The sequence below is a fragment of the Medicago sativa genome, chromosome 4 (assembly GCF_051527215.1).
Source record: "Medicago sativa cultivar Bolivia chromosome 4, Bolivia_mono, whole genome shotgun sequence".
In the NCBI taxonomy this organism is placed as follows: Eukaryota; Viridiplantae; Streptophyta; class Magnoliopsida; order Fabales; family Fabaceae; genus Medicago; species Medicago sativa.
The window spans coordinates 80,835,727-80,849,620 of NC_140752.1; the positions used below are offsets into that span (position 1 = coordinate 80,835,727).

The window sequence follows — 13,894 nt, forward strand, 5'->3', positions numbered from 1 at the left end:
TGTGTGTCTGTGTCTGCGTCCGTGCTTCATAGCTAACTGCCAAGCATAATTACTCATGGCTCAATCTTTATGTCTGTAAAGTCTAATCCTTCCAAACGTATGCATTAATTCCTAGCCACTTGCATGTATGAAAAGCATCTTTTATTAGATATTTATTCATGCTTCTTAATCATGTTGTATTATTCACTAGAAAATTCTTCACTTCCTAGCTAGGTGTCGCTATCACTGGTCCATTGTGTGGAAAATATAATAGTGAAGCTGGGAATTGGTGTCTTCAACGTCTAGTGCGTAAGTTAGTCAAGTTATGTGCAGTTTAAGAGTGAAATTTGTGTCAGTTGGACTATTTCAACTTTCTCCACATAAAATGCAAGAGGGTTCTCAAAGAGGAACTCAATGGACTCTGCTAAAAATCTTCTCTACTTTGTTACAACCCAAAATCTTAAACACAAGTTGCCAGTGATACATAATAATTTACTTCTTAACTCTTTGATTCTACTCCTTTTCACATTTTCTTTTTGCACTTGTTCTTCTGATACCATAACCACTCACAGACCCATAAGAGATGGTGAGCTTCTTATTTCAAAATCTAAAACATTTGCTCTTGGATTCTTCACTCCAGGAAAGTCCACCTCTCGCTATGTTGGAATTTGGTACTACAATTTGCCAATCCAAACTGTTGTTTGGGTTGCAAATAGAAATAGTCCAATCAACAATACTTCCGGAATTTTATCAATCGACCCAAATGGAAATCTAGTACTCCACCACAACCTTAGCACCATTCCCATTTGGTCTACCCATGTTTCATTGCCACAATCACAGACAAATAGCACTAGTGCTGTTATAGCTCAACTATCGGATATAGCAAACCTTGTTTTGATGATAAACAACACCAAAACTGTATTATGGGAAAGCTTTGATAATCCCACAGACACCTTCCTTCCATATCTAAAGGTTGGTTTTGATAAAAAAAACTAATCAAAGCTGGTTCCTTCAATCCTGGAAGACAGATGATGACCCTGGAAATGGTGCATTCACAGTGAAATTCAGCACCATTGGCAAACCTCAAGTGTTTATGTACAACCATAACCTTCCTTGGTGGCATGCTGGACATTGGAACGGAGCAATATTAGTAGGTGCACCTGATATGAAACGAGATATGCAGATTTTAAATGTTTCTTTTTTGGAAGATGATGATAACTATGTAGCATTCTCATATAACATGTTTGATAAGTCTGTCATAACTAGGGTAGTGATTCAACAATCTGGTTTCCTTCAAACATTCAAGTGGGACAGTCAAAAGGTCCAATGGAGCCGGTACTGGTCTGAACAATCTGACGAATGTGGTAACTATGGAACATGTGGATCAAATGGTAATTGTGACCCTTTTAACTTTGATGACTTTAAGTGTTCTTGTTTACCTAGTTATGAACCCAAATTTCCACATGATTGGTATCAGAATAAAGATGGGACGGGAGGGTGTGTAAGGAAGAAAGGCTCGTCTGTTTGTGAGAATGGAGAAGGGTTTGTCAAAGTTGTAAGCTTGAAAGTTCCTGATACATCTGTGGCAGTTGCTAAAAGTGGTTTGAGTTTGGAAGAATGTGAGAAAGAATGCTTGCAAAACTGTTCTTGCACTGCCTATTCAATTGCTGATGTGAGGAATGGTGGAAGTGGATGCTTGGCATGGCATGGGGATTTAATGGACATTCAAAAACTTAATGATCAAGGCCAAGATTTATTTCTACGCGTCGATAAAATTGAACTAGGTAAGATATACCCTCCTATTGTGTTTTTCTTTCCAAAGTTGACGCCTTTAAGGTGTATTTTGAACTTATTTATACTTTCTTCTTACCAGCCAATTACTACAGAAAAAGAAATGGAGTTCTTGATAAAAAGAGGTTGGCTGCAATTCTTGTAGCTTCTATAATTGCAATTGTCCTCCTCCTCTCCTGTGTGAACTACATGTGGAAGAAAAAAAGGGAGGGTATGTGATTTATTTTTTAGGATAATATACCATGTTCTTTATATTAATTACTAGTTGCAATCATTCTGACTTAAAGAAAGTGTCATATATTAGTTTGTTTAGTGTCAGCTATTCTTTTTGTGGTGTTCAAGTATTACATGGATTGTGTGCCATATGGTATATCAATGTTTTGCGTACAATCTCTCCTAGTTTCTTCAACAAGTGCTAATAATGTCTAAGTTTTGATTGAATAATAGTAATACTATTTTTAGTCCATCATTACATTTGCAAGACAAACAGAATGCATAATCTAAGTTTTTAATTAGAGCCAAAAAGAAATATACCCTTCAAAATGTGTTAGTTGATTGAAATCTTACCTCATGCCATTTGTAACTTCAGATAAAAATAAAATGATGATGCAATTAAACCAAGATTCCTCTGGAGAAGAGAATGTTGCTCAAAGCAACAAACATCCAAATCTACCCTTTTTCAGCTTTAAAACGATAATGACAGCAACAAGAAATTGTGATCATGAGAATAAGCTTGGACAAGGTGGATTTGGCTCTGTCTATAAGGTAAGTGAAACTCTACATTAAGCTACTGAATCAAGAAGTGACAACATCTTTCACCTCTTTATGTTCATTTCAATAGCATTATAAAATAAAATGATGCAAAAATAATGAAATGGGATTTAATAGAGAAATATTTCAGGGTTGCTTGGTTAATGGACAAGAGATAGCAGTGAAAAGATTGTCGAAAAATTCAGGTCAAGGAAAAGAAGAGTTTAAAACTGAAGTTAAACTTCTAGTTAAACTCCAACACAGAAATCTAGTGAGGTTGCTCGGTTGTTGCTTTGAAAAAGAAGAAAGGATGCTAGTTTATGAATACTTACCAAACAAAAGCCTGGACTTCTTTATATTCAGTAAGCATCTCTCAAACTCACTTATTGTCTCTCTAGCTTGATCAAATGAACTTGTATTCAGCTCGTGCTTCATACCAGATGTGCGTCCTATGGAGTTTCAACGCTCGTCTGACATGAAGCAACTATTCATAGCTTTTTTATTTTTATGGTGAAATTGCTTTGGAACGTGAGAAACAAAAATTGAACACAAAACCAAATATGCGCTCAGACAAGCATATTACATGCAAGACTACTGCTAAAATAAATTAGGTGCTAGTAATCCATTTTAATGTGTAGATAGCTAAACATGACAATTATTAAGATCCAAGTTGTGTCCTACTGATTTAATATATCCCACTAAAACTTATCCAAGGGAAGAAAAAAAAAACCCTTTTCTGTCACGAAAATCGAGGCCCGATTCATTCTTACAAAACCGGCTTACAAGGTGAGGAGTGCCTCCTCTTAATAAACTCTTTCTATCCGATGTGGGACTAAATCCCACCGAGTGTTGACCGCTAACATTTTCATCATTCAAATATTACAAAGTTTTGAATAATACATTTTTATAGATCAAAACCCTTTGGAATCAGCTTCTGCCTTTCTTCATCTCAGAGACCAATACAACTAAACATCCATTCTCTTAAAAATGTCCTCCACACCAAAAGAAAAGTTATTTTGACAACCTAAAAATTGCCAGACACCGAATTTAATAGGTTGTCAGCTTAATAATCTCTCTCTCTCTCTCTCTCTCTCTCTCTCTCTCTCTCTCTAACACTTTATGTGTATTTTATACGGCTGGCCCAAAAGAGTCACATTTTGGTTGTTCAAATATCACTTGTGTTTCACTAACACGAAGTTTTAAAACAAAGACAGATGTTCCTATACTCCTTGTCAGGCACAAGATGAATGATCCAACAGATCTATCTAGTTTCCTATACTCCTTGTCAACTTCCTAGATTCTATATTTTCATGGTTAAGTGGAAATAATGGCTTTTTGATAAACACAAAATACAAAGAAAGTACAATTTTATTTTCTTTTTCCATTTTATATATTGATAAATTCGTAAGAATTTAAGCTCAATATGCAATTAATATTTCCTAATATGTTCAATTTCGGGAAACTTAACTTGTTATCCTCAGATCAAAACGAAAGGTCGTCATTGGATTGGGGCAAGCGTTTTGAAATTATTTGTGGGATTGCTCGAGGCGTTTTATATCTTCATCAAGATTCAAGGCTGAAAATCATTCATAGAGACCTAAAAGCCAGCAATGTTCTCCTTGACGCTGCAATGAACCCCAAAATCTCAGATTTTGGTATGGCTAGAATATTTGGAGAAGATGAAATCCAAGCAATAACAAAAAGAGTTGTTGGAACATAGTATGTCTCATACCCTTATATTCACCATGATTATAGAGATGTCACCATATTCTCTTAACATTTTTCTATAATTGCAGTGGATACATGTCACCAGAATATGCAATGGAAGGACGATATTCTACAAAATCTGATGTCTTCAGTTATGGTGTCATACTACTAGAGATTATTGCTGGCCAAAGAAACACACATTGTGAAACAGGAAGAGCATCCCTCAATTTAATTGGACATGTAAGTTATAAAAAATAAAATAAAAAAAGGTAGCCTTAAAATTGATCGAAAATTTAATCATGTAAGATGTATTATTTTGAAAGATTGTGTTGTACATTTGTAGGTGTGGACACTATGGACAGAAGGAAGGGCCTTGGATACAGTTGATCCAGTACTAAACCAGTCTTATCCTTCTGCTATAGTTCTGAGATGCATTCAAATTGGACTTTTGTGTGTGCAAGAAAATGCAATTAATAGACCATCAATGTTAGAAGTTGTTTTCATGCTAGCCAATGAAACACCTCTTTGCCCACCTCAAAAACCAGCATATTTATTCAATGGCAGCAAATACTTTCAAGAGTCATCAACATCAGGAGGAGGATCTTCAGTAAATGAAGTAACAGAAACTACCATCAGTGCTCGTTAAAAGCTACCTCAATACAATGAAATAAGTAAGTGTACTTTATGGTATGATAAAATGAAATGATTTGAGTATGTGTCTATTAAAATCAATTTATCAGTTGGAATTTTAACACAGTGCATTAGCAAGAAAAAAAGGTAACTCATGATCCTTAACAAATAAACTTAGTTAGGCTAAATTATACTTTTTGTAAGTTAGTTTTAAGATTCACTTTAGTTTTAAGTTTTTTTGTTGTACTTTGGTCCTTTAACAATGTTATATATACACTTTGGTCCCTTAAGTTACTATGTTAGACATTTTTGTCACTTTTCTCGGTGTACAATGTTTATCCAAGAGTACTTAAATGAGATCGTAAAGGATCTCTTATAACTTAACCATAGGCTATAGGTTATAATCCAGTCATGGGCATGCATCAATGTTTAATCACTTGAAGAAGAATTATGTCGTCCATTACGGTCCTTCCTAATTCAAGGAATTAGTTTCTGCAGTTGCACGTAGAGGATATCTGATTCACAACAAAAAAAAGAAGAAGAAGCTCAAGCGAGGATCCTTATCATATTTTATATTAGATCAACTATTATTTTTCATTTTGATTATATTCTATATTTTAGATATGTTTTTGTGTTACTTTTATATGTTGGTTAAATCTTATCAGTTAATATAGCTAACGTAATATTATTAAAATAATTCTAATAATGTCAAATAATATTTGATTTTAGATTGGTAGGCATAATAGTTGGTTTCAGTTAAAAAAAAAATTGTCTAAAATCAAAGGCACCGTTTTAAAACGTACTATTTGATTACAACGATGGTGTTGGCTATCATAAACAACAACGGTTTAAAGTATTGTTTCAGAGTGATTTTAAATCTGTTGTCTATAGTATAACAATGACTATGGTTTGTGTTGTCTATGATTTGTAAACACCGTTGCCTAGTATAACAATGACTATGGTTTGTGTTGTCTATGATTTGTAAACACCGTTGCCGTAGGAATAGACAACACTGCAGACTAAAATAATTGTAGTAAAAAAACAGAAAGCATTTATTTTACTTTGATAACCTCTTTTTAAACTTTGCCGCGTATCAAAAAAGTTTTTATTTTAATTTTAGGGTGGGTCGTGGTCCACCTAAACCCTAAAGAAGCTTTGTCTCTCCTTATCACTCTACTCTTTAACTCTCTCGCCTCATATTCTAAATCAACCTTATATCTCTCAAGAAGGTTAGTGTGGTTTTCTCTTTTTTCAATTGTGTAATTTAATTTTAGCTTGACAAACACGTTTAAGAGCGTCATTCAATTCAATACTTATGAAAAACGTTATGGATTGTACAAGAAGTCAAGAACTAAATCAACTAATCTTTTTAAAAAATAAATAAATAAATCAACTAAGATTCTATACTCGTTGACCTTCAATTTGCAAGGAAGTTTATCATTTCTTACAAAGTCACCGTAACGTCCCATTACCCACAGTGATATATTGCCAATTGTAAATGGGTCAATCTTTGTGTCTGTAAAGTTACTTTTAAAAGCATTCCTACCCGCTTGCATGTATGAAAAGCATCCTTTATTAGAGATATTTATGCTTCCTAATCACTATGTTATTCACTTCCTAGCTACTTCCTAGTTGATTCATTTCTTCATTAATTTTTGTTTTTACACTTTCGGAAAAGAGAATTAACGTGTCCAAAGTTTAGTGTATGACTTAGTCAAGTCATGTGAATATATGATTTTGAATAGTAAAATCTGTGTCTGTTTGAGTATTTATATTTTCTCCTAATAAAATGCAAATGAGGTAAGAAATAGGAACTGATCAATGGACTCTACTAAAAATCTTCTCTACAAGTTGTTGGTTTTGCATAACTCTTTGATTCTATTTCCACTACTACTCACATTCTCTTTTTGCTCTAGTTATTCTGATACCATATCTATTGACAAACCCATAAGAGATGGTGAAGTTCTTGTTTCTAAATCTAAAACCTTTGCTCTTGGATTCTTCACTCCAGGAAAGTCCACCTCTCGCTACGTTGGAATTTGGTACTACAATTTGCCAATCCAAACTGTTGTTTGGGTTGCAAACCGAGATAGTCCAATCAACGACACTTCTGGGGTTCTATCAATCGATCCAAATGGAAATCTAGTACTCAACCACAACCTTAGCATCATTCCCATTTGGTCTACCAACGTTTCATTACCACAATCACAAATAAATAGCACCAATGCTGTTATAGCGAAATTATCAGACATAGCAAACCTTGTTCTGATGATAAACAACACAAAAACTGTCATCTGGGAAAGCTTTGATCATCCCACAGACACATTGCTTCCATATCTAAAGATTGGGTTTAATAGAAAAACTAATCAAAGCTGGTTCCTTCAATCTTGGAAGACAGATGATGACCCTGGAAAAGGTCCATTCACAGTGGAATTCAGCACCATTGGTAAACCTCAGTTGTTTACGTACAACCATAACCTTCCATGGTGGCGTGCTGGACATTGGAATGGAGAACTGTTTGCAGGTGTACCTAATATGAAACGAGATATGGAAACTTTTAACATTTCTTTTGTGGAAGATGAAAATTCCGTAGCAATCTCATATAACATGTTTGATAAGTCTGTCATCGCTAGGAAAGTTGTTAATCAATCTGGTTCCTTTCAGATATTCACGTGGGGCAATGAAAAGAATCAATGGAACCAGTTCTATTCAGAACCAACGGACCAATGTGATAACTATGGAACCTGTGGATCAAACAGTAATTGTGACCCTTTTAATTTTAACGACTTCAAGTGCACTTGTTTACTTGGTTTTGAACCAAAATTTCCACGTGATTGGTATGAGAGTAGAGATGGGTCGGGAGGGTGCGTAAGGAAGAAAGGTGCATCTGTTTGTAGGAACGGAGAAGGGTTTATTAAAGTTGTAAGTGTGAAAGTTGCTGATATATCTGGAGCAGTTGCCATAGATGGTTTGAGTTTGGATGAATGTGAGAAAGAATGCTTGAGAAACTGCTCTTGTACTGCCTATGCAGTTGCTGATGTGAGAAATGGTGGTAGTGGATGTTTGGCATGGCATGGAAATTTAATGGACATTCAAAAACTTAATAGTGATCAAGGCCAAGATTTTTTTTTACGCGTCAATAAAGTTGAACTAGGTAAGATATCCCTCGAGTAGAGATCCTATCCATTTCCTAAAATAAATGGTAGTGTCCATTACTATAGTTTTCGAGTAAATACATGATATAAATGCACATATTTCTAGAATTGATGACATCAATTAGACATTTATACACCAAAACTATAGTAATAATGAATACTACCATTTATTTTAGGAAATGAAGAGAATCTCTACTCTATTCCCTCCTACTGTTTTTTTATTCTAAATTTGACAGCACTAAGTTTAAACTTCTTTGGACTTGTATCTTTATATCAGCTAATTACAACAAAAAAAGCAAAGGAGTCCTTGATAAAAAGAGGTTGGCTGTAATTTTGGCAGCTTCTATAGTTGCAGTTGTCATCCTCCTCTCCTGTGTGAATTACATGTGGAAGAAAAAAAGAAAGGGTATGTGACTTATTTTTTAGGATCATATCCCTTGTTCTCATATTATATGTAGTTGAAATTTGAGATTTTGACTTACAAAAAGTGTCCTATTTGTTTCTTCGGTTTGAACTATTATTTTTTAGGTATTATAACCAAGTTTTGATTAAGTTTTGGTCTATCAATGTTAGACAAACAATCACTCCGAATATCCTTATCAACTGCAAGTAATGTTTTAATTTTTAAGTTTTAATTGAATATTATTATTAGTAATATTATTTTTGTTATTAATATTGAGCTATCATTGTGCAAAACTAGCAAAATGTATAATCTAAGATTTTTTTGAGAGCCAAAAAGAAACATACCCTTCAAAATGTGTAAGTTGATTGAAATCTTACCTCTTGTCATTTGTAACTTTAGATAAAATGATGCGCCAAATAAACCATGATTCCTCTGTAGAAGAGAATGGCGCTCCAAACAACATACATCCAAATCTACCCTTTTTCAGCTTTAAAACGATAATGACAGCTACAAAAAATTGTGATCATGAGAACAAGCTTGGACAAGGTGGATTTGGCTCTGTCTACAAGGTGAGTAAAACTCTACATTAAGCTACTGATGCAAGAAGTGACAACATCATTCACCTCTTTATATTCATTTCAATCACATCAAAGAAAAATGATACAAAAATAGTGAAATAGGATTTAAGAGATAAATATTTCAGGGTTGCTTGGTTAATGGACAAGAGATAGCAGTGAAAAGATTGTCGAAAAACTCTGGTCAAGGCAAAGTAGAGTTTAAAAATGAAATTACACTTTTAGTTAAACTCCAACACAGAAATCTAGTGAGGTTGCTCGGTTGTTGCTTTGAAAAAGAAGAAAGGATGCTAGTTTATGAATACCTACCAAACAAAAGCCTAGACTTCTTTATATTCGGTATGTCTCTCTGCGACTCACTAATTGTCTTTCTGACCTGAATAAACTTGTATTTACAGAAGCTTAAAGCATAGTGACTTAATGTAACCTGTAATGTTCGAGTTTATGCTAATTCTGGCTTATGGCTACTTAATGTAACATGTTTCAAAAAAGAGCTCCTCAATGCAACAAATTCAAACTTCACATAATTGTAAACAATCAACATTAGTTAAATTTTTTACAGGTCAAACCTATTTCTATTCTCTTAAAAATATCTATTACAAATTTAGGCCTTCAACATTAAGCAGGTCATATCATCAAACTTGATGCCTCTCACTAAGTTGAACATTGTCCTATTTATAGCCTGGTATACATGTTTTAAAATAATTACAAGAAATTTGAAGATGTGCCTATACTCCTTCTTAGGCACAAGATGATTAATGATCCGGCATATTATATAATTTTCCATACTCATTGACAGTTTCCTAAATTCTATATACTCATTGATATTTTGATAAGTTTCTATAAAGTTAAGCTTGATTTGCAGTTAACTTTTCTTAACATGTTCTATATTTGTAAACTTAAACTGTTAAACTCAGATCAAAACCAAAGGTCGTCATTGGATTGGGTAAAGCGTTTTGAAATTATTTGTGGGATTGCTAGAGGTGTTTTATATCTTCATCAAGATTCAAGGCTGAAAATAATTCATAGAGATCTAAAAGCCAGCAATGTTCTCCTTGATGCTGCAATGAATCCCAAAATCTCAGATTTTGGTATGGCTAGAATATTTGGAGAAGATGAAATCCAAGCAAGAACAAAAAGAGTGGTGGGAACATAGTATGTGTCATGCCCTTATTTTGTATAATTGCAGTGGATGTAGAGATTGATGTGTACTTTTATGATGTTATAGCTATTTCGTATCATTGCAGTGGATATATGTCACCGGAATATGCAATGGAAGGACGATATTCAACAAAATCTGATGTTTTCAGTTACGGAGTCTTACTACTGGAGATTATTGCTGGCGCGAGAAACACACATTGTGAAACAGGAAGAGACTCCCTAAATTTAATTGGACATGTAAGTTATATAAACTAAAAATAGTAGCCTTGAAATTGGCCAACAATCTAATGATGCATGACATGACATATTTATTTAAAAATTGTGTTGTGCTTTTATAGGTGTGGGCACTATGGACAGAAGAAAGAGCCTTGGATATTGTTGATCCAGCACTAAACCAGTCTTATCCTCCTGATATAGTTCTGAGATGCATTCAAATTGGACTTTTGTGTGTGCAAGAAAATGCCATGAATAGACCATCAATGTTAGAAGTTGTTTTCATGCTATGCAATGAAACACCTCTCTGCCCACCTCAAAAACCAGCATTTTTATTGAATGTAAGCCAAGATTTGCAAGAGTCGTCAACTTCAGGAGGAGGATCTTCAATAAATGAAGTAACAGAGACTACCATCAGTGCTCGCTAAAAGATACCTTAATCAAATATGTAAATATTTGGTTTATACTTTCACCTTGGAATTGAGTTTGTAGACATTTCTAGAGGTTCTTGAGAAACAAGTAAGTCACTTTGTGGTATTGTAAAATGAATAATTTGAGTATGTCTCCATTTCAATAAGCTTATCAGTTAGAAGTAATATACAGAAATATAGCTGCTCTATAGTAGTAGAGATAGGTACAACAACTAGCCGAACTGCGTAAACAAACGATCGTGTTTCATTGTCTTGTGAAATTCTAAAGGTAATTACTCATTGTGAATCCATTTACAAAAATCAAATGGTTCAATCTTTGTCATTCAATATTAAAAACTAACTAATAAATACTTTTAGGGTCATGTTAACCGGTGCCTCCGGGGCACTAGTTAAGGATGCCAAAAAATGTAATTATTACCATAAAAGGAAACATTTTTTTACTTTTTTTTAGTATTATTTGCACAATTTTCAATGCAATAACTATTATATAATTTCCTATTTTAACATCCTTAACCAATGCTCCGGAGACACCGGTTAACATTTCCCATACTTCTATTGCAAATATAGTCATTATAAAAAAAAACGATGTAAAAATTAAATTTCACATAGGAAAGAGTTTAAATCGCATAAATATGTTTTACACCGTCGTTCAAAAAAAAACTATCATATTGTCATGTATGTATATTTTATAACCAATTTTTAAAAATAAGTTAAATATATTTTCCATCCAGACAAAATAGAATTGCACGGAAATTTGGACCCTACTCTTAATTCAACATATATTTTGATTGACTTTTTTGCAAACATGTTTAAAATATTATAAAAAGATCCTAAAAAAATATGAGCTTAAAATTGATTTTTAGATCAAGATTTTTGTTACTTTCATTATGAATTTTCGACGTTACATAATCATATTTAATTCATTTGATGTTAAAAAATTCTGAAATTTTAAATCAATATTTTATGATGTTTTAAACACATCCAAAAAAAATCATTCAAGAATTTATACGTTATTAAATTTTTAAAATCATTCAAAAATTTAGTTTTATCAAAAATAGAACTGCAAGTAGGAGTACTCGTGAGCTTAACTCGATTGGTAGAGACATTGCATAATATGCACAAGAGTCGGAATTCAAAGCTCTAACACCTTAATTTTTTTTATTTTTTTGGTACAAGCTCAAACACCTTACTTATTCACCTTATAAGAGAATTTCTAGCCACTAAACTATTTAAAAAAACCGCTAGAAAATTTGTTTAGAAATGAAAATGTGCCGCATGTAAAAATCTTAAAGACAAAAACGTATGAGTCAATGCTAATCTAAGCTGATGTTTAGAATATATGATTTTAGGGTAGTGTTAACTAGGGCCTTTAAATGGAAATAATTCATAAATTTTAAGTAAAGAAGATTACTTTTTAAAGTTTTAATGCATTGAATGCACTATTTCAAAGACAAATTTTTTTTTTTTAAACTTCTTAACAAGTGCGCACTTGTTAGCATTTGGCATTTTTTTTGTTTGGTCAAGTAGCCTAGCGGCTAAAATTCAACTTTTTCAAGGACAATAAGTGGGGTGTTCGGGGTTCAAATCCTGGCCCCTGCATACAACAATGCATGTCCCTGTTAACTGAGCTATGTTCACGGAGATCGCATTTGGCCTCAATCTTTTTTTTTTTTTGGTACAAAACCGCAATCTAAAATCCATATATAAAATGGTTTATAGTTTTTATAAGTGAAAACGAACACGTGATTTGGCTGGGGGCATACACGTACAAGTACTTGGTATTTTTATTTTTTGCCATGTTTTTTTTTTTTTTAAGAATTTCACTTAACTCAGTTAAAAAATAACAAAATTATAAGGCTCTTTCTAGTTTCACCCCATATAATCCTAGTTACACCAAAATTTATTAAAATTTTAACAATAATACCAAAATTGTCCTCTTCATCTAAATTTCTAAAAACCCTTCTTTTATTATCATTCTGAACCCTCACCCTTTTTCACCCACAAACCACCATGGATATGCAATCGATACATACTAATATTGCCAATTGAATCAACATCTCTTCCATTGATACGTACTCGATTAATACAAGTAAGTGAATTTCATAAATTTCTTCGAATTTCTATTTATCGTTTGCTCTATAATTTATTCGATGTTGTTAATTTTACCATAGATGTTTATATTTGTTGTTAATTTCACGTTTGTTTATCGACATCGATTTGTTTGATTTAAGTTTACGTAATTTAAGTTTACACATAGGTGTCACAGTTTACGTGGTGTATGTAAACTGAGTTTACATAAACTACGTAAACTCAGTTTACATGAACTTAAACTCAGATTACTTAACTTTATGTAAATTCAGTTTACATAGTATATGTAAACTCAGTTTACGTAGTGTATGTAAACTCAATTTACTTAACTCATGTAAACTGAGTTTACATAAACTACGTAAACTGAATTTACGTATACATAATTAATGTGCAGTGAACATGAATACATGTACATGTAAACTTACTTTATGTAAACTCAGTTTTGAAGAGAATACGTTGCCTGTGTTTTGTGGGTTTTGAATAGAATTGAAATTTTTATTTTACTTAAAGTATATATTAGTAATTTTGGGGTGTAACTTGGATTATTTGGGGGTGTGGGTAGCATCTGTCAAATTATAATTGCAAAAACACTCATACCTTCGAAGTCCCAAGCTGTGCTGTGTTCAGTGTTCTCTCCACTCTCAATCCCTGTTGGTTGAATCATCATTGGAACTTCTCCATTTCCAATGTTCAGGTACGGGTTTCAACCAAGTGGAACACCGTCTTCTCTGGACACAACGCGTGCTGCAAGACAGAGAATACGCCGGCGACTGATACCTCCCTCGCCGCACATTTCCTTCACAAAGAACGAAGCACCGGTAATCACAGCTGGACAGGTTAGTGTTTGCAGTTGGTAGAATCGACAACGGTAATATGGTAAACTTCAAACAACTAACAATATGTTTGGCTCGTTTTGGATTAGCTTATTTAAGAGTTTATATAAAACAGCTTATGCAAATAAATAATTTTTTTTTAATTATTTATAAGTTTTTAAGTAGTTTATGAAAAAAC

General features: G+C 33.3%; 2 protein-coding genes across 6 annotated transcripts; both read left to right on the plus strand.

The window, feature by feature from the left end:
* The first annotated feature begins 276 nt into the window (after positions 1-276).
* Positions 277-5,551, plus strand: LOC146932500 (G-type lectin S-receptor-like serine/threonine-protein kinase RKS1). 3 transcript variants are annotated; one of them, XM_085704183.1, is made up of 8 exons: positions 277-1,763; positions 1,853-1,981; positions 2,360-2,535; positions 2,672-2,882; positions 4,002-4,239; positions 4,317-4,467; positions 4,571-4,898; positions 5,347-5,551. In XM_085704183.1, exons 1-7 carry the CDS (start codon positions 1,073-1,075, stop codon positions 4,871-4,873), a joined length of 1,899 nt encoding a protein of 632 aa, XP_085560309.1. In that variant the 5' UTR covers positions 277-1,072; the 3' UTR covers positions 4,874-4,898; positions 5,347-5,551. The 3 variants fall into 3 exon arrangements, with proteins under 3 accessions (XP_085560309.1, XP_085560310.1, XP_085560308.1); XM_085704184.1 differs by lacking the exon at positions 5,347-5,551 and having other exon boundaries at positions 277-1,370; positions 1,457-1,763; positions 4,571-5,172; XM_085704182.1 differs by lacking the exon at positions 5,347-5,551 and having other exon boundaries at positions 4,571-5,172.
* Positions 4,763-10,970, plus strand: LOC146932501 (G-type lectin S-receptor-like serine/threonine-protein kinase RKS1). Of its 3 annotated transcripts, XM_085704190.1 has the most exons (8): positions 4,763-4,898; positions 6,869-8,011; positions 8,290-8,418; positions 8,815-8,984; positions 9,119-9,329; positions 9,908-10,145; positions 10,238-10,388; positions 10,490-10,970. In XM_085704190.1, exons 2-8 carry the CDS (start codon positions 7,126-7,128, stop codon positions 10,790-10,792), a joined length of 2,088 nt encoding a protein of 695 aa, XP_085560316.1. In that variant the 5' UTR covers positions 4,763-4,898; positions 6,869-7,125; the 3' UTR covers positions 10,793-10,970. The 3 variants fall into 3 exon arrangements, with proteins under 3 accessions (XP_085560316.1, XP_085560315.1, XP_085560314.1); XM_085704188.1 differs by lacking the exon at positions 4,763-4,898 and having other exon boundaries at positions 6,551-8,011; XM_085704189.1 differs by lacking the exons at positions 4,763-4,898; positions 8,815-8,984; positions 9,119-9,329 and having other exon boundaries at positions 6,548-8,011.
* Positions 10,971-13,894: the final 2,924 nt, after the last annotated feature.

Excerpts from the sequence above, each read along its gene's own strand:
- LOC146932501 (XM_085704188.1), top strand. The coding sequence starts at position 6,679 with ATGGACTCTACTAAAAATCTTCTCTACAAGTTGTTGGTTTTGCATAAC. Across the intron at positions 8,419-8,814 it reads GTGGAAGAAAAAAAGAAAGG|ATAAAATGATGCGCCAAATA; the intron begins GTATGTGACTTA and ends TTGTAACTTTAG. Across the intron at positions 8,985-9,118 it reads GATTTGGCTCTGTCTACAAG|GGTTGCTTGGTTAATGGACA; the intron begins GTGAGTAAAACT and ends TAAATATTTCAG.
- LOC146932500 (XM_085704183.1), top strand. The coding sequence starts at position 1,073 with ATGTACAACCATAACCTTCCTTGGTGGCATGCTGGACATTGGAACGGA. Across the intron at positions 2,536-2,671 it reads GATTTGGCTCTGTCTATAAG|GGTTGCTTGGTTAATGGACA; the intron begins GTAAGTGAAACT and ends GAAATATTTCAG. Across the intron at positions 4,468-4,570 it reads CCCTCAATTTAATTGGACAT|GTGTGGACACTATGGACAGA; the intron begins GTAAGTTATAAA and ends GTACATTTGTAG.